A 22,212-nucleotide genomic window follows, 5' to 3' on the forward strand; every position below is an offset into this window, starting at 1 on the left:
CGACAGAAACACAGAAACAGCTCCCTGTCATCAACCCTGTGTTCAGCACAGATCCAAACACAGCCCCACACCAGCCCCTGGAAAGACAATTAAGTCTGTCCCAGCCAAAACCAGCACAGACCTGCAGCAGCACTAGATTCTTGTGGAAACCGTTGGGAATCTTGATCTAAAACCTCAGCAAATTCAGTCCAAGAATTAAGGACTGAATGAAGGAATGAAAATGCTATGAGAGTTTAAGTTAATTCAGTCATGGATTTAAGCTTTGATAGCCTGTGTCCTTTGTTAAGTATAAACTGCCAAATCATACAGCTGCTTCAAATGATTCTTGCTGAATGGTTTTTAAAACTGTCTCTTTATGTCTTACTGTAGGATGTATGAAGGATGTCAGATTTAACAACTACAGAATCCCTCTGGACACTCATGGGAAAGAGCTGGTGTCAGTATTGAGTGCCCAAGGCATCAAAGAAGGCTGTTCTTCGGAGGCCTGTAGGAATAACCCTTGCAACCAGGAATTTATTTGTATTGATTTGTGGATGATGCATGAATGCAGGTAATTGGTGGAAATAGAAGCACAAAACCCTTCAGAGTGAGGTGGGAAAGGGTGGAAGTTGAAGTATGCAGCTTGAAGGCTGGCACTGGCAATCTCATCAAATCCCTAGAGCCACAGTGGCACACAAAGCTGGACACCTGCACAGGGAGCAGGTTACTGTGTCCTTAGAGACACCACTGCAGCTGATAAATCAGCTAAATCAGCTTGGCTCCAGGGATTATGGAGCAAGTTCAGCTGCCTGTCTAATGGAACCCATTTAAAGAGCAGCACCAAATCCAGAATGCTTGTAAACCCTGGAACAAGGACAGGAGGGTGTGTGAGCTGAAGTGACACAGTTCCCTGGCTGTGCTGTGAAACCTGTGCTTACAGTGTCAATGCTTTCTCTTGTGAGGGTCTGATTTCTTGCGCTGCCCCAGGCTATTGAGTCTGTTCCCTCCCAGGCTCCTCCAGCTGCTTTAGGAACACCACACTATTGAGCTCAGATTCTTGTATTTGTGGCTGGAGTCAGGACAACACTAATTCCTGTTGCTTGTGGTGTGCAAATGAACACTTTACTTACACACACCTTAATGTTTGCACACACTCCTGACTGCCACTGTCCACACAAATGGAGTTCTCTAACTCTGGAAACTCAAAGAACATAGCGCAGCATGTCCTGCCTAGCCAGAACTGCAGAGGCCAACCCGGCTGGTTGTCACAAGGATAATCTTGCAGAAGGCAGTGGAACTACTCAAGTTCTGAAAGCCCCAGACTTTCAGAGCCTGGGTCTGAAGTTGTGGAGCTCCTGCTATGGCCACCTCAGGAAAGGTTACGACCTGTCATGATTTCACATAACTTACTCCTAGTAGCTGCTTTGGAAACCGTGCAAAAAGCATCACCAAAGTGTGTTTTAAAATCTTCAGTGCTGCCTGTCACGGCTGCTTTCTCCCAGACTAACGGTGCCGTTCTGCCCTGGTGTGTGCAGCTGCCCTGCAGGACACATGATCCTGGAGAACGCCTCAGGCCAGCAGTGCGTGTACACGGCGTGCGCCGAGCGGCCCTGCAACTACGGCACCTGCGTGTCCCTGTCCCCCAGCACCTTCCAGTGCCACTGCCCCGACGGCTACACCGGCCGCCACTGCGAGATCACCCTGGCCATCTTCCACAAGGACACGGGCCTCAGCTTCACCTCCCTCTTCGCCATCTGCGTCTGCTTCCTGGCGCTCCTAGGTAGCTACGGCAACTACATCTTGTATTACCTGTGGTGAGCGCACGTGCCCACCTGTCCTGAGCAACCATCGCCTCATCTCCTGCCGAAAACTCCCGAGGGAGACCCAGCTCTGCCTTTGTTCCTTTACTGTGGTCCCATCACTGATTTCTCATCCCTCTGTGCATCCATGCCTAAGTGAATCAACATTTGTGAGCTACGGAAGGTGTCTGCAGTTTTGTTTTCTTCACATTTTCACATCATTGTTGAGAAACTGTTCAGATGCATAATTAGAAGCAAATACAACTGAACAGCAAGAGTGGAAACTGCTACCACATAAGCATTGTTTAAAATACTGCTGAGTATGAAACAGATTTTTCAGTCTAGGAGAAATTTCCTGTCTGATAGGAATACAGTGGTCAGGCAGGAGCAGGCTTTGTGTCTTGCCAGTTGTGTCCCAGCTCCTAAGCAGCTGATTTTGTCTTCCTCTGCCATTTTCAGGCTTAGGTATTGGATCTTAAAGAGGAAAACCAAAGGGATTACTAGTGAGGAAAGATCACATTTTAGGGTGTTCCTTGTTTATTCAAATGCTATGGAAGTTTGCCTGAGTAAAGACATAGGATTTTTCTCCTGGCTGTTAGTGTTAATGCAGTTTTGTTCAGAAGTTGTAGTAAGTAAGAGTATGAAAATACCATAGTTTTCCCCAACTCTGCTAGATACTATGTTTGCCATGCAAATATGAGCAGCAAATTCGTGGGAAGCTAAGTGGTATTACAGCTCTTGGCATCCCAGATAGATGAGGTAGATAGTAGATCTTTGTTAGAGGAGTGCAGGGCATGAATTCTGTGTACCCCAGTTTCAGTCCCAAGGTATTCAGATACTGCTCCACAGAACTGCTGACACGTAGATATTCTGTAAGAGATTCTAGTTTCTTTAGCTCATTGCATTGCTAATTTATGGTATTCAATGCTTTGAGGTCTTACTCTGAGCTTTTATTGATTTTTATAGAGTTGGTGATGCACCAGTTTCTATTTACAGAATGTTCAGTATCTGATGTTGAAGCTTGTTAATTTTGTAAATGCACTTCAGCATTTAAGAAAAATGTTTAATGAATGCTAAGGCAAAATGTGCCTGATTCTTGTTTTCTAGTAAAACATCTAAAAGTAATTTCCTCTTCTGTCTTGTGTCTTCCTGTATTTCATTTGTGTGTAATTGTGTATGTTACTGTCAACATGTTATTTCTTCTTTGTACCCTTCTGTAATGCATTTTCTGTGACAAAGTTCAACTCCATACAGGACAGAGACAGATCGGAGACACCACTTGGTCTTTGACCAACTTTGAGTTGGGCTTTAAAGGGTGTTTCAAAACACTCTTTAAAGGCTTTTCTTCTTCCGTGTTTGATGTTCACCACACTGGACAGTGCAAACCCCAGACACTTGCTGAGATGCCCAGAGTGCAGCACTGGGGTTTACTGGTGCCTGCATGACTCTGCTCTGTGTCCCCACAGCTCTGCTCAGCGCCGCCTTCCTCTGGGCTCACTGGAAGACGCGCAAGGGTCTGCACGGAGGTGTCTACCACGGATCTGCTCATCCTGAGGATCTGGAGGACATCAGGGAAAACATCCTCAACTACAATGAAGAAGGGGGTGGGGAGCAAGATGAAGTAAGGATCGTTGTTATGTTACAATTAAGAGGGGACTGTTGCCTTATGATGCTAAGGAAAATGCATTTTGTGCTTTGTCCTCAGTGTTCGTTCTGCTGATTCAGCCCTGCAGTTGGCAAATGAATTATTTGGATGAGGGTGCATGTTTCCTAAGCAGAGATAAGTGCCTATCCATTTTTAATTTGTCTTAAAGGCAGTGCATGTTGATAGGAGCCTGTAGGGTGGGTTTAGCAGTAGAGAACAGCTGCTGGGTTTGGTTTTGGGGCTCAGGAGACACTGAGGTTCTCAGGGCTCATTTCTGCTGGAGCTCCAAGGGCTTGGAAGAGCCTGGTGTGACTGTTCCTCATGGCCAAGGCTTTACCAGAGACTGCTCCCAACAGCAGGTGTTCACACCTCCCTTGTTGGGAAGGGGAGGTGCTGAATTGGCTCCTCTGAGGCCCTGGAGCATGTGGTGGTTGTGGAAGAACCTTTCTGCATTTTTGTGTTTTGGAGATAAATACACCACTGAACACAAGCTGTTCATACTTAGAGTAGAGCAGATTATACCCAAAGCAGGTATTATTAACATTCCTGCTGGCTGTTCTAAAGTTTTCATGTGTCAGTGAAAGGCAGAGCTTGGAAGGAAAATAGTGAATATTATTTATAAGTACTCTTAATAGATTATTTATTGACCTATAGATGCGTTCTGTGTTTATAAAAGGTAAGAAACTTCATTGCTAATTGTTCATTTCACGGATTCAAGGGGTGTTGTGACTCTGCAGAGGTAATAATAGTCATGCTGCCAGTGTGAAGGTGAAAAAAAGCCAGTGATTTAAAAATATCCTTACTTGTAGAGTATCCTTATTTTCTTGGTGAATTAGTGGGAATGTAATAAACACAGACAATTCCCATGTGATAACATAGACAGCTATAAAGCCTGTTTTCCTTAATCAGATTAACTTCCTCTGCAATATTTTGCAATTTTACACCCAGAAGGTCTCTTTGAGGAAATCTACAGTTACTGTATGACATGTTTAATTACTTTTGGAGAGTTCTTAAAATGCACTCCTTATTTTAAGCAGTAGAACCAAATTAGTGACTTGATGATCTCCATCTGAGGTTATTACTCTGCCTGAAGAAACAGTGCTTGGAGTGAAGCCTCTCTGGGTTCTGTGTACTCTTCCTAAATTACTCAGATTTAACAGTTGCTGGGATTGCAGCTGAAACTTTTTAAGCTAAAACCTAGTTGTTTGTCTAGATTTAAAAAACCCGAACAAACAAACCAGTCCCGAAAATACCTAGAATTACACCACCTTAGTTGTATTCTAATGTTACCTCAACCAAAGGATTGTAAGGCTGCTTGGATAAGAGAGATTCATTTTTGTAATGCTTGTGGATGGTAGGGATCTGAGGACAAGGAGTTGTCACATGAAGGAGTTCCTGCATCTGAAATAAATGAAATTTTCTCCCAGAGAAATTAGGAGCTCATAAAAATTGCAGGAGGTCAACGCATTGTCGATTACACACTGAACTCAGCTGACCACCAGATGTTGTTAAAAGTCAGCTCTGGACACAGAGGCAGGGCTTGAGTTGGGTTTGTGGATGGCCAGCCAAGAAAGGTTTATTATCAGAAGAAATGTGTCATTTTAATAAACAATTAGTAGCAGTGAAGGATGCTTTTATTATCACTCAGTTCAGTGAAGGGATGATCCTCAAGTCTGTATTGGAACAAGCTCCCATTTAACTTGTGCACAATGGAAAGTTGCTCCATGTCACGGATTCTCCTGGTATCCATGCTCAGAGTGGGGCTGGACTGGGGCTTGCACTAACTTAGGACATGCCTAAGGCAGGGGTTTGGGCTGCAGGTCTCAGTGTTCATCACCAGCACTCCTGAGTCTCTAGAGGAATGGGAATAAGCAGCTCCTGTTCCAAACCCCATCCTGCCACTTTGGCAGCTTCTTGATTGCAGGTGGGGGAAATTTAAGTTGTTCTCAGCCTCCAGGGGAAATTCAGCAAAGCTCACTGACATTACCTGGGTTAATCTCTTACAACATGGTTATGCACAATGCCACATGCTGGAAAGCTAAAGAAATCTTTGGGAAAGTGCTGATTCCACACCTCTGTCACTGATGGCTCCTGTTACCATGAACAGTATTAGCAATACAAATAGTTATGTTTGCTCTGATGAACTCTGCCCCCCTCTACCTGTCTGCGTTCTACTTTGCCCTGTCAATCAGTCCAGGGACACAACCTTTGGGTTGTAGGGAGCTGAAGGATGCTGGGGTCAGGTGGCACAAAGATTCTGATCAGTGAATGCCATTAACCATTGGCATTGGCAGCTTTGTGCCAGAGGTTGTGGCACAATTCCCAGAAAGCATTTACTGTGGATGAGCAAGGAGGGAATTGGTGACTTTTTTGGGAGTAGGTAGTTTTACTTGGCTTTTACAATTGTGCCACTGCCATGTAACATAATTAGGCATTATTCCAGGGACTGGTATCATTTTATCAGATATCACAGTACATTTTTGAACTACTTCTGCAGAAAGATCTCTTAAGCGTGCTGTTTGTGAATAGCCTTTCTCACCTCTTCTGCCACACTTCTGGGATCAGTGTCATGATAAGACAGTTTGGATCTGAATTTCAGAACAAAAGTTGGGGTGTTTCTGTCGCATTTATTTAGCTTTTGGATGAAATCAGACGTGATTCTGACCCTGAGCGCAGCAGCGCAGCGTGCACAGGGGTTCCTCACAGGCTCTCAGGTGCGCTGCAGCTGGCAGAGCACCCAGCCCTCCAGGTGCTCCCCGCAGACAGACTCGCGATCATTCCTCTTTATTCCCAGCAGAGCACGAAGCCGCGGGCCCGACGGAGAGCACTAATTCCCTGTGCCCGATTTCTCCCCGCAGGACGCGTACGACATGGCGGAGCTGCAGGTGTCGGTGCAGGGCAGCCCGGCGCTCCGGAGGCAGCAGCAGCTCCCGCCCGCGCGGCTGGGCCGGGCGCTGCTGAGGGCGGCCGAGCGCGCGCCGGGCCCGCCGCCCGACTCGCTGCGCCGGTTCTGCACCGAGGGCGGCGGCTCCAGCGCCGGCAGCCTCAGCTCCCTCAGCTCCATCGGCTCCCGCGGCTCCCTCAGCTCCATCGGCTCCATCGGCTCCATCGGCTCCATCGGCTCCCGCGGCTCCGCGGGGCTGCGCGGCGGCGCCGGCGAGGACATCCACGAGTGGGGACCCAAGTTCGAGAAACTAAGGCAGCTGTACTCGCACAGAGAGGCAGCAGACCTGTAGCGCCCCAAGGCTGCTCTTTTCAGTTCTGGAAGCAAAGGTGAGGCACAGTTTTTTATACTCCTGCTCTGTATTAGCCCCACCCGGCCTTTTCTCCTTGTTTCCTCAGGGATTCAGATTCCCGTAAGGAGGCACATTGGGCAGCAAAGGTGGGTAGGAGCTCAACTGAGGACACGCTGGATACTTGCATTTTGGTATATAAACCTCGTGGGAGGAATAAAGAGAGAATCTGGTGTATGCAGTCATTCATGTACTGTGGTTAAGAAGTACGGGTGTTTTTTTATCACTGAAGTAATGCAGGACTCTTGAGGGATCCATGTGCACGGCCCGAGGTGTGCTGGGGCTGAGGGAAGCATGCTGGATGTGCTGTTTCTGGTGCTTTGACAGTCATTTGAAGAAAAAAGCACCTTGTCTTTTTCTCATATAATGAAGTCCGTGGTGTATTATATCCCTCCTGTTTCCCACAGTGCCCACTGACAGCCCTGCTCACTGATCACAGTGCAGGTGCCACTGCAGGGGTACAGGAAAAGGAAAGAAGCAGAAGGATGAACTGAACTTCACTTACAAGGTGATAAAATCCCTTTATTCCGCCATGCAAGGGCAGAAACTGGATTTAGGCATAACACATGAACCAAGCTGCTTACAACTACGTAATTTTCCAAAGGAAAAGGCCAGGTATGCTGGCTACATGCCTCAAAGGTCAGGAAGTTCAGTAGCAAACACCACAGTTCACCACAATCTCTCCCTCCTAATGAGCCGCCAAACTAAACCTAAACCAGCCTGAACTGTGCCATTTGCATCTACAACTGTGCCGCTCATGTTTTGTTAAATCTCCTATGATAGAATCATTGCAGGACATATCTGGACACAGAGACACATAGGGAAAAACTAACAGCAGTAGCAGGGGGTGGAAAATTATGCTCTAAATCAATCAGTCCCTTTTTGAAACCATTTAATGTCCAGCTAGTATGCTGGATTTTTCTTAAACTTGACAATATTTGGAAGAGAGAAAGTGCCACTAAATTAATTTTGATTATTTTTAAATTGGGACCACATGTACAGATAAATGGAGTACAATGCAGCAAACCATAAATCTTAAGCTGTGCTGTTTCTTTTATGAATATGTAAATTAAATCTATTATAATATGTAAACTATATGTAATATGTACATTATACATTACCAGCTAATAATATGAATATATCCTAGTTTCTAATAATGTTTAATTAAAACAAAGCATGAAACAATGTATTGTAATAGACACTGAAACTACTTTTGCTCACAGTAGCTTGTTTTGGGTGGTCTGGCTTTTATTTTTATACATCTGTTAAAACTCATAAGTAGGTGAAAGCTGTCTGCAGGCCAGCTCAGTTTGCATGTTTCCCAAATGAGAAATGTTCATAAAGTACCTTGTTCTCATGTGCACTTGTGCCACTCTGGAAAACCCTGAGTGTACCATTAAACACTCTTACACACTGCAGGTGGTGGGCATTGTCCTCTGGAAAACCTAAATCCAGTTTTTACTCACACCCAATGGTTTTGGTTCACAGGCAGTACAGTCTGTGATTTTGTAATTTTACTGACACATTTATTTGCCTGGGAGGAAACCTTGGCTGAAACATCTTGCAGCGTTCACCAGTCCAGTCTGCCAACTCCTGTATTCCATCATCTCAGCAGCCACAAACAGGGTATGGAAAATGAACTAAATATATATTGTGCACAAAAATCTATTCCTTCCTGAAACAGCAATAATTTTGTCTACATACCTTGTGTTCTTCCCATACCTATGGACATGCTGTTGCTTTGGCTGGTTTAATTTAATTTAGCCTATAAGCTCCTTGGGGCCAACACTGTCTTTATTTGCCTGTGAAGTGTCCTGCCTATGTCAGGCACTGTATAAATAATAAACCAGCCTTCTGTTCCGGGTGTCTCTGCCTTGTTTGTGTTTAAGGATGACTGAAGGGTGGACTGTGTTAAATTATTTCTCTCTCAGTTTTGATCAGATGCTTCCACAGATGTGAGTCATGGGTGCTGTGCTGCCTGAAAAGCTTCTGCTGGTGGGCTCAGAATCGTTACCCACCCAAAAACCACTTTGGGTTTCCCCAGGGGAACAAGACCTCGTCAAAACTCTTCCTCCATCCCTGAGGAACTGGTCCCTGTTAGAGTAACAACAAGCACAAATGGTGCCCAGGAACCCTAAAGGTGACAAAGGTGTCCCTCAGAGCAGCACAGAGCTGCTGATGTTCAGATGTCTCAGTGCTGTTCCAAGTGTTGCTGCCCTGCTGCTGCTTCCTTCCTACAGCTGTGGCCCTACTCTGTAACCAAATATGAAAACAACACCCCAGAACCTCTGCACTGACAGTGAGCCCCACCTTGTACAGAACATACAGACTAAAACAAAAGGGCAGGAAACATTTCCAAACTCCTCCAGGAACTTGTGTAGATACAATCTCAGTAATAGGACACACTCATTTGCAGCTGTCATGCCCTATTAAAGCCTACTCTTCCTCTTTCCAGAGATAACTAATTAGTTCACTTAATTTATCTGTTTTAATTTACATGCTGCTCTTTTATTTACTGTGCAATTGCTGAAATCATATCCTCGCTTGTTCTGCATTCGCACAGGCACACACAAATATTTCAGTGCCACTGCAGAAAGGCTTATCCCAGCACTGCCATGGCTCCCATGGAGAACAGCTGGCTTTCCACAGGAAGCTTTGGGTTGGGGAGAAGGAGAAATATTGAATAAAAAACCCCATTGGGTCCCTAGGTAGTGGGATTTGCAATAATCTAGTATTTTTATTAATCTTCTTCCATGTTCTTTACAGACTTAAAACATATAGTAAGAACATTTTATTTAGCATAAAATGTTTGTAAAGGTCGGAAATTTAAATAATCATGTGGATATTAGTATTTAATCTGGCTGCCTGTCAACTACATTAATCTTTGTGGTCTTCGCCTGTTAAAATAGCATTCCAAGTACATAACATGGAGCCAAGCTATAGGAAAGCTGATGGTCCTTAGGACTGACCTACTGACCAGCAGGTTTAGGAGGAAAAACAGGGCTGTAAAGAAGCAGGATTAGGTGGGCAGAAAAAAGTTGAACATTTTCTTAATTGCAAGAATGTTAAAACCCATGGCCATCTCCTGAGGACTGAAAGGAGGAGGTTCCCTGGAGCCCAGAATCCCCTCCATGCAAAAACACCGTGAGTGGCTGACATCCCATCAATTATATTAATCCCTAATTAATGCTGGTGACAAATTCCCCCCAGCCCCCTTCAGACCAGTCCTACACATGGGCAGTTTTATCTCCAGCCCTGCACATACAGGTCTTGAAATGTGCTTCTTCACTCCCAAAAAATGCACCTTTCTGTTCATTAAAAATAACAAACTTGAGCTACAATGTGGAAACAAGCAGGTCCCTGGTGCTCAAAGCATTTAATATATGATTTTGTATCTATGTAATACACTTAATAAAGAAAGTAGTAATATTTCTTTAGATGGATATACTGCCTCAGTTTACTGACCTTACTGGAGTTGACATGCATGGGGTGATGACTGATAAAAGTCACGGCTATTACCTGTAGCTTCTAACAAAGGAAGCCCAGCTGTTAAAACACAAAGGTGATTCCAAAAGTCAGTGCTATGCACAATATAACGAGCTTGAGAAGACAAAACTTGCTTGAGAAAAATAATTTGCTTTTCTTCATATGGACTGAAACAAAGCTGATTCCCAAACCAGGTCTTTCTCAGCCCATCCCAACATATAAACAAGCAAAAAAAAGTGACTTTCAAATTACACAATTTATTTAGTATACAATAGTCATTACATCTCTTTACAACAACATATTATAAAATAACTATGTTAGATCCCACCAGCAGAACACTGAAACAAGAAATGAAAATACACTTATGGATCTCAAAGGCTTTTCTGTCCTAAAAGAGTCCTGGCTCCTTGATAGCATTTTGTCTCTGTAATCTAAAAAAAAGTAATTTATATCACAATCCCACTGATCACATGCAGCACAAAGTCCTTTTGGGCACCAAGGAGCACACAGGAGGAGCCCTGTCCCTGCCATTCCCACTGCTGGTTCTCAGAGTTGGCACCTCAGGAATGGGAGGTGCAGCCCTTCCTCCCAGCCCCAGTCTCAAACGGGGGCAGGGAGGAGCTGCTCCCTTGGAGCTGGGAAATGCTTTCGGCCCTTGGCACTTGGATTTACTGTTTGAAGCAGGTTGGTGTCTGAATGCTGCACTACAGTCCCTGGAATAACCCTTAGTGTTAAACCTTTCTGATAATCTCTCTTAATACATCTTTCTGGATAAAAAACCCCACACAAACCAGATTGCACTTGGTAGTTTCTATGAAAAGGTTAAACTTCTCCATTGGCAATATTAGAAACTGCGTTTTTAAAATAAGTCTGTTTAAAAATAATTACTGTTTCAGTCAGGATTTCTTAGTCTCAGCTGTTACGTACAAGTAAATTCTGAAGACAACAGGTTGTCAATCACTGGGCCTGGGAATCCCTCCCCTCCACCAAAGGAAAGTCACTGCCCCTCTCCAGAAAGATGCAATTGCATTCTAGAACCAGCCATACAGCCCAGACATCTTTTACCTTTTGTGTGCTTGTTTTCAGTTACTGAAGGCACTCACTGAGGGATTCACTGACCCAGGCTTGCTGCAAGAACCACCATGCATCATTACAAGCCTAATTAAAGTTTTAATACTGATTAAAATGTTTTATTATTATGTTAAACTGCAGTGGTCTCCAACCTCATTAAAGGATACAGGCTAGGAATTACTCAGGAGTTTCATCTGCTCAATGTAACAACCCAGCTCCTGTCAGCATATGATTTAACACAGCCTGGCTACAGCACAGCCTTCTGTGCCACAGAGAAAGGCAGAAGGATGTTGAACATTGTTAAATGAGTATTTAGTGAATATAAAATTGTTTAAGCATGTGACATAACCATCTCCATCTCTTTGGTAATTTACTTTTGTACAACTGAAAGGGAAAACACATCATTTGGAATTGGAGCCCAGCTCAGTTGTGACAGCTAATCTCATTACACATCTTGATTAAATTAAATGTAGAGTTTGCTATCTGTAGCATTTTAAGTTTCCCATCATTAGAAATTAATTGCAGTGGTAATTACTATAACTGAGTTATTTGCACAGGCCACAGTCTTATATAGGTATTCAAATGTTAATTCAACCTGGGCCTAGAGGCACTTGATTATTACAAGTCTGTTTTTCGTAACAAACAAATGAGCCTAGTGGATGTCTAATTCAAGATGGAGAGTACTGTGAGGCTTCCAAATTTGATTTTTGATTTCAATCTAAAACCAAAGCAGTGCTAAAAACACAGCAAAAGTCATGTGGTACCTTCATAACATTTAGAAATCCGATACAAATCACAAAGTTCAGGCTGGTAAAAAGACAAAGGGTACAAACAAATCACAAAATTCTCAGCATTGAGGTCTGGCTTCACTTAATCTTCCATGTCATTTTAAAATACTGGTAGTCTCTGTTTTAGGCTAACGAACAAGGACACAACAATTTTGTGCTAAAATATAGAGCTTTGTGTCTGAAATAATACAAAACAAAGCTCTACTATCTGAATGTATTTGAAATACTGGTTTCCTGCTGCTTTTGAGATTAGTTTTTGTTTTGTCCAATTTTGCTATCCTAGTGGGATTCACACGAGGAGAAAAAGGATCCCCTGTAGTTCAGAAAGTATATACAGGAAAGTGTTCTGAGAATCCAAACTGAGAAATTTGGATTTTTGTTTGTTCTGAACATTTTACAAGGATACAAACATGCAACATGTATCAAGCATGCTCCAGCCTTTTTTCTCACTAAAAATACGTAACACTCCATCATTAAACACTTAATGTTATAAAGCAGTTTGTTTCTGATCACTAAAAATGCTGGACCAAAGATAATTTTTCTTAAAAATTGTTTGCTTAATCCACACTCACTGATTCTGCAATCACACTCACAAAATTGGAAACTCATATCTGCATACATTCCCAAAGAATTCAAGAAAGAGGCACTGAAAGAGCACAAGATCTGTCAAAAAGGATCAGACTGTAAGACAAAACTGTTTTGTGACTATTTTTAGGATTCACAAAGGCAATGCTTTCTCAGGGCAGGAGCAGCATGGGCTGCTTTCACTGAATTTCTACCATTTGAGAGGAAAATCTGAACTGCTGAGCAAATATTTACAGGCTGCTGCCCTTGTCTTCCAATCAGTTGAAACTGGAAAACAATTACAGCCTTAGTATTCTGAGGGTCAGAATTTAAATCAAAATGGTCCCTGCTAGCATTTATTTTATGAAAATTTTAGCAACATCAATAATGTTATCAAAATTAGACTGTCTAAAAAAAGAATCACAGTAATAAACAAAAACCCATTGGTGTAAAATGTCTTACAAATGTAACTTGTTTGTAAACTTCATCTGCATTTCCTAATGTGGGTCCTAGCAGTGAAATACTGAACCTGAACTCATGGTTGGATATGTTACTTATGCTTGGCAAGTTTGTAAACATGGAATGTTTTGTTCTGAAACACCCTGGTGAAGTGCATGGTGTAAGAAGGAAGGTTTTTTTTGATTTCCTCACAGAAGCGAGGATACAAGGAAGGTTTCAAATCAGGTTCATTCTCTCCCAAGCCATCCATGATCTGCAATGAAATGGAACAGATGGGTGAAATTTCTTTAGCCAATTCACAGTTATAGGCAATAACAAGTTCATAACAACCTCCACAATACATTCACTGGGTCAGGCTGGCCAGGTTTGTTCACAGTATGAAACAAGTGGGAGGAAGAAAACAACTTTGAAGCAGTAACACTTAGAGTATTGACTCTAAATGGATAAAGGTGCTTTGTCAGAGGTCCGTATCTGCTTGGGCTTGTGCAGCCTGCTCTGGCTCCAGCTCAGCCTCAGAAATGCCTGAGAGCTCCCCTGACACAGAGTGGTGATGGAATCACACCTCAGGGAACTGAGGCTCTGAAGTGATTTACACCTGGGAGGGAACTCTGCTTGTGTGCTCCTAACCTGGAGCTCGTCAGGGAGAGATTACTTATCCTGCCCAGGCTGAAATTCCCCCTTTTTTGTTCTCAAATACCCTTAAAGAGCAAGAAGTGTTAATCTGGCCATTTTGAGAATGTCTAAAGGCTCCAAGCAGGTTTTCATTCCCACAGTGCAAATACACTGAGCTACCTCAGCTCTCAGTGACCGGGTTTCAGAGCCAAGTCAAGCAAAATGTATTTAGTTCCTTGCAGTGGTCTGTAACACTCACGTGTCCATTGGCCACATCCAGCAGGTCGCGCAGGCGGCAGCCCCTGCTGTGCCTCCTCTCGTAGCAAATGCTGTCCTCCAGGATCACGTAGTCCGTGCCAAAGGAGCGCAGGATGCCGTACACGTCACCGGGAGAGCGCTTGGCATAGATCTGGTAGATCTGCAGGACAAGGGAACGGAGCTCCAACACACACATCACCACTCACTGTTGCTTTGTTTGCTCTGTCATGACTCCTCTATCTTCAGCCAAACAAAGAACTGGGAAACCATGTGAATCAATTATTGTAGAAACAATCTATAAATGCTTTATTCAGTAAAATCTCCACGTGGAGATGTGTGTTATGACAAGGATGCTGCTGGCTACACAATACTGGATGGTGCTGTCAGGCTTTGAGAATGTCCCAAGTCCAGAGAAGGGTAGGTGAAAACAGTCTCCCAGCTGCGTGTGCAGTTTCTCAGGGTGGTTTCTGTATCAAATGCTGTGTGATGCTCTGGGAACCGAAGGGAGTATCACAGAATGCTCCATGTGGGTTTAACAGCCCAAGTGGGCATGAGGATCTACTGATGCCACAGTAGCCAAAGCAGTGTCCTTGGGACTAGCTGGGTGTTCAGGCACAGAGCTGCTGAGACACTCACCAGCTGCCAGAAGTGAGTCAGGAGATCTCAAAGCAGTTGCCTGGGCAACTGACAGTAAGTTACTCCATGAGTAATGGAGTGATGCCTTTTGCAGTGTGCCATTAGGACATTATTGTTTTCTGGAGTGGAGTCAGTGACGTGGGCAAGGATTACTATAAAAAATCAGAAATCTCTTACCTGCTTTGTTCTCTCTCTCAGATTCTTATCCTCATAGTGGGGATGGTTGGTTAGGGTCCGTCCAGTGCACAATTTGACTCCTGCCAACAGCTGCATGCTCCCAGCAAACACTGCTGTGTTTGGAGTGTTTGACCTAAACAAACGTTGATAAGTCTGAGGAAGTCTCTGCAGGGACATTTTTGCAATGCTTGTGACAGATCAGAAGGAAAAAAAAGACTGCAAAAATATTTTTCTGCTTCTCCTCTATTCAGGGAGCAAACTGTTCAAGCAACTGTGTTTTCTTCAATGACAAGTGGATAAATTATGATAATACTCAACTGCAAATAAAAAATTTACTAAGCACTATAAGGAAAACTAAGAAAAACACGATCCTGACAATTTCAAACTATTTCTATATTTCATACATTTCTCAGGTTCATAAAGCCCATGAATATTTATAGGTTTCTATATTCTGATTATTTAAGTATTTCGGGAAACTTAATGTGACTTAGGTTTGTGTATGATACACATTAGGTAAAACCTTCTGTTCCTGTCCTAGCATTCACCATTTACTTGGAACAAAAACTTTATTCCAAGAGACATTACTCTTCCTATTCTGACAACTGTGGGAGAGAAACTATGAAAAAAGACATCCCACTTGCAAAAAGCTGGGGCAGGGGGATGCAGAAGATGCCAGAATAATACTGTCATTTTTGTTACTGTGACCTTTGAAATTCCAAATAGTAGTCCTGGTATTGCAAGATCACTCAAGTACCAATAATGAGAAAAATTATTTTTGCTCACCATCTTCCCAACAAGTTTAAAATCTAAAATATTTGCAAAGACACAATATATGGGCAGAGCAAAAAGAAAGAGTAAAAATGCCAGGCAATGTACACTCCTGTAATCAGGCTAATTGAAACTGGCCATAGTATGCTGAAGTGTCTTCTAGTTCTTAGTAGGCACATAACCTGTGAAGACTAAACAAACAGAAAGCAGCACACATTCAATCAACTAAAATGAAATTAGAATGGGAATAGGTGCCTAACATCCCCATGAACACGCTAAAGTACTCCAGTAACTGTGCCACTTTGAGGTGCACTTTTTGGAGCCTTTGGAAACTGCAGCTACACACTCAGGCATCTTTAAGCTCCATGATCAGCTTGAAAATGTTGCGACAAGTATTAAATTTTATTATCGCCTTTCAAGAGATTATGCTTAGCAAATGAATTAATAATTATAAACCCTTCCTAAAAAATCTTGAACTGGTATATTAATCTCATCTAGGAAGGCCAGAGATCGTATTTTTAATAGGCCAGTTTAGCTTTCCTGATAGACTATTCCTTCAGCACCTTATAAAACCAGTTTCATTTTAAAGTCTGAAAATATTTAATCTCTTAAGAAATTATTTATTACTTAAAATATTCAAAGCCACAAGTGTTCTGAAGCACATGTTCCATTAAAATAAATTAATTCCTGTTAGAATTTAGTACTATGTAAATGGGATGGCCCTGACAGGCTGTCAGGCAGGACTCATCCCTGGGGCTGTGGGAAAGCACAAGTCTGTAGGACTAAGCTGCAAAGGACATGGGCTGGACTCACAGAGGGACTGGGGAGAGCTTAGACACCCAAATAAAAATGATGATTCTTAAAGCATCTTCAACATACTTCTCTGTTTATGCCTGGGCCAGGCAACTTCTAATGTGACAAAGTAGGTTTCTGCAGTTGTTCAAGATTAAGTTTGAATGTCAAAACCTGACTGGCTTTACCAAGGCAACCCTGCTCTTCTGATTGCAGATTTGCATTATAATGGGCTCTGTAGCAGACTCAAACTTTCTTAAACCCACTCATGCAGCCCCTCCCAACAAGTACCAAAGGCAAAACCACAGGAAAAAAAGCAAACAAACAAAAAAGCCAAACCAGCCTGTAGGTTCTTTTCTTTAAAAAGAAAGCTAAAGGGTGATAGCGCCCTTTATGAATAACCTCCTGGTAAAAATTCTTGTCAAAAATCTAGAATCACAGAAGATGCTGAGTTGGAAAAGACACATCAGGATCACCCAGTGCAGCCCCTGTCCCTGCACAGACCCCCCCAGCAACCCCCCCACCATCCATCCCTGGTGTCCAAATGCTCCTGGAGCTGCGGCAGCCTCGGGGCTGTGCCCATTCCCTGGGCAGCCTGGGCAGTGCCAGCACCTCTGGGGAAGCAGAACCTTCCCTGATCTCCAGCCTGAGCCTGCTCTGGTCACAGGAAGCAGAGACTGGAGCTGCAGCTCCCCGTGAATCTTCCCTCAGAAAATGGACCATGCAGAAGATTCAGGGTTTCCTTCCTCCCCTTTCCAAAAGCATTCACTCCTGCCCAGAAGGGGTGAAATACAGCTGAGTTGCATTCTTTACTAGACAGAAAGAGTTTTGCCAGCACTTCCTGCTCTCCCTATCCCTTGAAGTCCATCTACTGACCCTTGCCTGCTTTTCGAGCAACTGCCTGAAGTGCTTTGGTGTGGGGTGGAGTTTAATATCTGGTGTTCCAAGGCAGACGTTTCCCTGAGATTTACAGGTTTGAAGTCCCATGGAATGATACTCCTTCAGCTACATCACTGTCCATGTTTACTGGCCAGCTCAGATGTTGCTACTGGAAGCCCTCTTTCCCTGTGCTGCACTGACAGTGCCAGGAGCACAAGTGCTGGATTTCAGTGCCCTGGGCAGAGAACTGGGAGGTGACACCGGGAGGTGACACCGAACCCCCTGCGGTGTTGCCCTCTCCAGTTCCCTGCCCATGAGCTCTTGTGGGTGCCATTGCTGAGTTCTGGGGCCACAGGAGCCCCGAGGAGCATTCCCAGGGCCAGCAAGGCTCCTGCACCCCAGGGACGCTCCTGCCCGCGCCCTGCCTGAGCCAGGCACCGCTGCAGGGCTCTGCAACCAGGGCACCTCCTGTGCTGCAAACCCTGAATGACACTTCTCTATTACACTAAAACCAAGCCATTTTTACAACTGTCTGAGCAAATGATGTATAAAATGAAAGGATAATTTGTTTTTATAGCTCTCTGCCAAGCTCCATACCACACTACCCAACCTGCAAACAATTTATTCTCTAGGAAATGTCACTAAATAATGACAAGGACTTACAGGTCAAACTGATTTACATTATATAATTTAAATGCCATTCCAAGCAGACCTGATGGCATTTTGAACAAATAATCTCATTTATTTTTGAAGCTCTAAGCTTTCAACAAGTTAATTACAGCTGAGCTAATGGGTAAACTAAGCACTATATTACAGTGTAGGAACCTTTTCTTTACCTTACACTTAAGAATTTAGAGAATTATATAAATACTAAAGAATAACTCATTAAAAATAAAAGGGTTTTACAGGAAGTATTTGCACAGACTCTGAAAATGGTAGTAATCCTTAAACTAATGAATTATTGTGAGCTAGTTTTAGGAAGCACTAAGGAAAAAATGGCCAACATTGCAATTAGAGGTTACATCATTAAAAATAAATACTAGCTATTTCTAGTAGAAGTCCTCCAGACTTGAACCCTGAAGTTGGCTTTCAAAGCCATAAAATCTGAAAAGTCTCAGATTACTCCTTTACTAGTGCCTGAGTGTGGTATGAATCAACAAAGTGAAAGGATTTGAGAAAAGGAGATTCTGAGGAATATGCCATGATAGATTTTTCTTTTTCTTTAAAAGAAAATATTTTTATTTGCAGAATGCAATATTAAAATACCACATATTTAGCTGCACATGATAGGCAGTAAAGCGTATTCAGTCACACGGTCATGGTTCTTTTTTTTCCCTCTGGTTTGGAAAGACTGAAAATTGCAAAAATGGAAAATGACAGCCACAAAGAAAGAACAACAAGATGCATTTTTGTGAGTCCCAGCTTCAATTTCATGCATGCAGATTATGCTCACATAAAGGAGTGCACCTACACAGTCGGTGTAAACCTACTTCTAAGGCACTCTCAAGTTCATGCCTGAAACTTATTCACATGTCTGTCCAACAAAAGCCCAAGAATTTAAGAACAATAATTTTAAAAAAAGTGTAATATTGCCTTTAAAGTCTGGAACATGTGTTGATTTCAGTGTTATTACCCTTGAGAATCAGGAATGTAAGTAATAAACTTTAAAGCTGGCTTGAAAATAAAATATAGCCATTAATATAAATTAGTATATATTACAAAAAGAAAGAATCACCATTGAAACATGAGTGTTTCATTTGCATAACCTTGGGAGCTTTTTGGAAAATTGTGGGGTTTCCACTAATATACAAATTTGCCTGCTTGTCCCCACATCTGGTTCAGGTACATTTAACATCCAACAATGCTCTGTGAATCTCAGTGTCAGTTAACTTTTCCATTGTTTTAGCTGTTGCCCAAGATTTTAAAGAACTTTTTCTGTGAGTTTTGGCAACTGCTATTGAAATATTCCACAACTGTAGACAGATTTCCCCTTTAAAGGCAGAAGACATTGCTTCTTTAACACTTACCAGGAGTAAACAGAGTAGGGAAGTTCACGCTATTGATTTGCTCATTCTACTGATATTCTTCCCCATCTCACAAATGAGCATGTTGTTCCTGTTGTCTTAGGGAGAAAGACCAAAACTAAGAATTTTAATATACCTTCCAGCTGGGAACAGAACTGTGAACTATCCCTGGAGCATTGGATTCTTGACTTTTTTGTGGGGAAAAGGCTAAGAAAATGGGATGGTGGGTAGGAAAAAAAGCAGAAGATTGGGCTATGCAAGATCATTATGCAAAAAATTGTGCTCTGCAATTGTACAGATACAAACCAGTAGATTTCCTGAAAATGCTATGGCAATTTTAGTGAGGGGAAGAGTAAGGAATGCATCTGCAGACACTTCACAGGGGACAGACTAATAGTTGGCCATTATTCAGATTGTATATTTGGACAAGTTAATATGCATTTAGAGCTAAGCGGACAGAAAGGTTTTCTTCTTGTGGAGAGATTGCAAGACAGATGAGTTATTCCTAATTCACTGCTATACATGACAAATTAGAGCTTTTCATACTGAGTTTTAATAATGAATGATTAGTTCCTGACACCATCCTTGACAGGTCATTAACTACACCACAACTATCAAGTGTTAGTAAAGAAAAAGTGTTCTCTTACACATCAAACTTAACAAAATCCGTCCCACTTTGAGAAACTTACCATAAATTTTTCTGACTGGTATTTAAAGCATAGATAATTAACTCTTCTTTACAGGAATAATATTTCTAAATACAATAAATTCTAAGTAAAAAAATGCCCCTCTGTAATGGTCTGTCATGACTTGGAATGAAGAGATGACAAGCACCAGTTTAGCATTCTCAGCACTAAGAACACATGAAAAATTATTCTCATTGGAGCCAGTCAAATCCAGTTCATGGCTGGGAATAACTCCACATGCATATTTTATGTATAAATCTATATATAACTCTATATATTGCACACAGGAGACCTAACTATCAGACATTTACCATCTTTTAATAAAACAGTAGTGCTAAATGGAACTGGCTGGTAAACATTAGTCACAAAAATATGTCAATAAGGCTGCAAAGATTATAAACGATGGAAAAAAATCATAGCCTGCTTTCAAAATAAGTCAGTGAAGACTTGTAATATATTTTACTTCTAAATTACTTCTTCTAGTTTATGGATTAAAGAAATACAACATTATGGAGTGTAAATATGTTGCCATGGGGAGAACAGGCTGGGTGACTGGTTTCACTGAAGTTCATTGCATATGAAGGAAATACTCCAAGGAAATACTTCAAACAGTTCAATATTTAATGTTGTATATTCAGATTTACTTTTAGAATGTTTTCCTCTGTAGCATGAAACCAATTTTCTTTTTTTTTAAATCATTGTCAGAGTTGCAAATAAATACAAGTACCAGGAATCTCCCTGTTCAGAAACTTAACCCGAAAGTTTTTAGTGGCTGCTCTATGTTAATAGAGAACATATCCCTTCAGTTCTCCAGAGAACTTAGCCCTCCAGAGAACATCCTGCCTGGCCTTTTTCCTCAGCATCTTCTACATGAAGTATTCCAAACTGTTTCCACCTAAAAAATACCTTCCTATGCTCTGTGAGAAAACAGAAATTATAAGGTGGAGTTGGGAATGATTAACTCACACTCCTGAAAGACTGCACCTATGCTTAGCTGTAACAAGTTCAAGTTCAATTAAAAATATTTTGCTTGCAGTTTGGATCAGCTGTTGGGATTAATTATAACAAGCAGAAACAACTTAGATTGTTTTCAAGTCCAACAAACAGACTGCAGAATACAGATTTTCCAGCACTACATCCAAACTTTTTAACATTTAAAGAGTTGAGAATGACATTAGGTGGGGGGGCGTGGGGAATGAAATTAATTCACTGCAGAAGTCTACTAATGTAAAGTAGCTATAATATGAGGAGAGAAGTTTGACATCTCCAAATTTTCCTCTTCTGGCTGGGAAAACTGTGTGCTTATGGGAGCAAAGGGACCAGCTGGTTCCCTGGTGCACATGGAACACAGCAGGGATACTGAACCTGAGCATGGAGCTGCTCTCCACAGCTGCTCATACCCAACCTCCTGATAACCCACTCACCCTAACTATCCTCACGGGTCACCAGAGTTCACTGCTGAGCTGTGACAAATAAAGAGAACACTATAACTAAGAACATTAGATCTACACAAATAGCATTTAACTGAAATAGATAAAAAATCCTCTTACTTAATCCAGTTCATCAGCTCCACAGTGTCTGGGTCATAGAATTCTCTCAGCTCTGACAGTTCATCCATTATTCCTGGCCAGAACTAAAATGGAAACAAAATAGAACAACCTGAAGACAGAATGAACCAAACAAGTTTTGGATGCTGAAATGTATTACTTCCTCTTAGCTGGCAAATAATCTTGTCCAGCTCATGGGAAAATTGCAATACACAAGTGTATCTATCTGCTCTTCCCAGGAAGGAGAGGTGGCTGTCACTACAGGATGAAAACACAGTTTCAGAGTTTGAGACCTGCAGCTCTTGCTACATGATGAACAGGACCAGAAATACCCATTGTCAGTGATGACAAGAGAAGGCAAGGCCGCAGGAATTAACATTAAGTTTGGAAAGAAAATATAAAACTACAAACAATACATAAATCAAATCCAGAGGAGAGAAAAAAGGATAGAAACTGATTCTGAAAAGCTTAACTCTCCTGTCCAAAAAGCTAAGGGAACAATGATTTATTTAAGGGTTTACTGTTTAAACCAGTGAATATTTCAGGACAGAAGGGAGCAATTAAGGAAGATAATGACAATGCTAATGACAGATTGCTGTGCATCAGTCTTTACTACAGAGGATGTTACGGTGAAACCTATTCCAAACCTGCTTTCTTCAGATAAGGAGGACTGCTGGTTTGAAAATTGAGATGCTACAAGAGAAAGTCTAAGAAAACCCACCTGATAATCTAAAAAGCCATTATTCATC

General features: G+C 42.2%; 2 protein-coding genes across 7 annotated transcripts in view; one reads left to right on the top strand and one right to left on the bottom strand.

Moving 5' to 3' along the window:
• Positions 1–8,580, top strand: part of LOC110476213 (neural-cadherin-like) — a 60,873-nt gene extending 52,293 nt beyond the window's left edge. The window contains exons 30-33 of the mRNA XM_077786296.1: positions 370–550; positions 1,515–1,759; positions 3,245–3,399; positions 6,282–8,580. Coding sequence (XP_077642422.1) covers positions 370–550; positions 1,515–1,759; positions 3,245–3,399; positions 6,282–6,659 — 959 coding nt within the window. The 3' untranslated portion in view covers positions 6,660–8,580. The remainder of the gene's footprint in view (positions 1–369; positions 551–1,514; positions 1,760–3,244; positions 3,400–6,281) is intronic.
• A 1,859-nt stretch (positions 8,581–10,439) lies between these two features.
• The window catches only part of DPY19L3 (dpy-19 like C-mannosyltransferase 3), a 34,434-nt gene continuing 22,661 nt past the window's right edge, over positions 10,440–22,212 (bottom strand). For 4 of the 6 annotated variants that reach the window (XM_021540845.1, XM_021540853.2, XM_021540837.2 and 1 more), the window contains 4 exons: positions 21,467–21,549; positions 14,768–14,900; positions 13,956–14,114; positions 10,440–13,337 (listed from right to left, as the gene is read on the bottom strand). In XM_021540845.1, coding sequence (XP_021396520.1) covers positions 13,176–13,337; positions 13,956–14,114; positions 14,768–14,900; positions 21,467–21,549 — 537 coding nt within the window. In that variant the 3' untranslated portion in view covers positions 10,440–13,175. Of the gene's footprint in view, positions 13,338–13,955; positions 14,115–14,767; positions 14,901–18,346; positions 19,329–21,466; positions 21,550–22,212 lie in introns of those variants that run through there. The other 2 variants (XR_002466373.2, XM_021540870.2) reach the window with 2 other exon arrangements.

This window comes from Lonchura striata, chromosome 13 (genome assembly GCF_046129695.1).
Source record: "Lonchura striata isolate bLonStr1 chromosome 13, bLonStr1.mat, whole genome shotgun sequence".
NCBI lineage: Eukaryota > Metazoa > Chordata > Aves > Passeriformes > Estrildidae > Lonchura > Lonchura striata.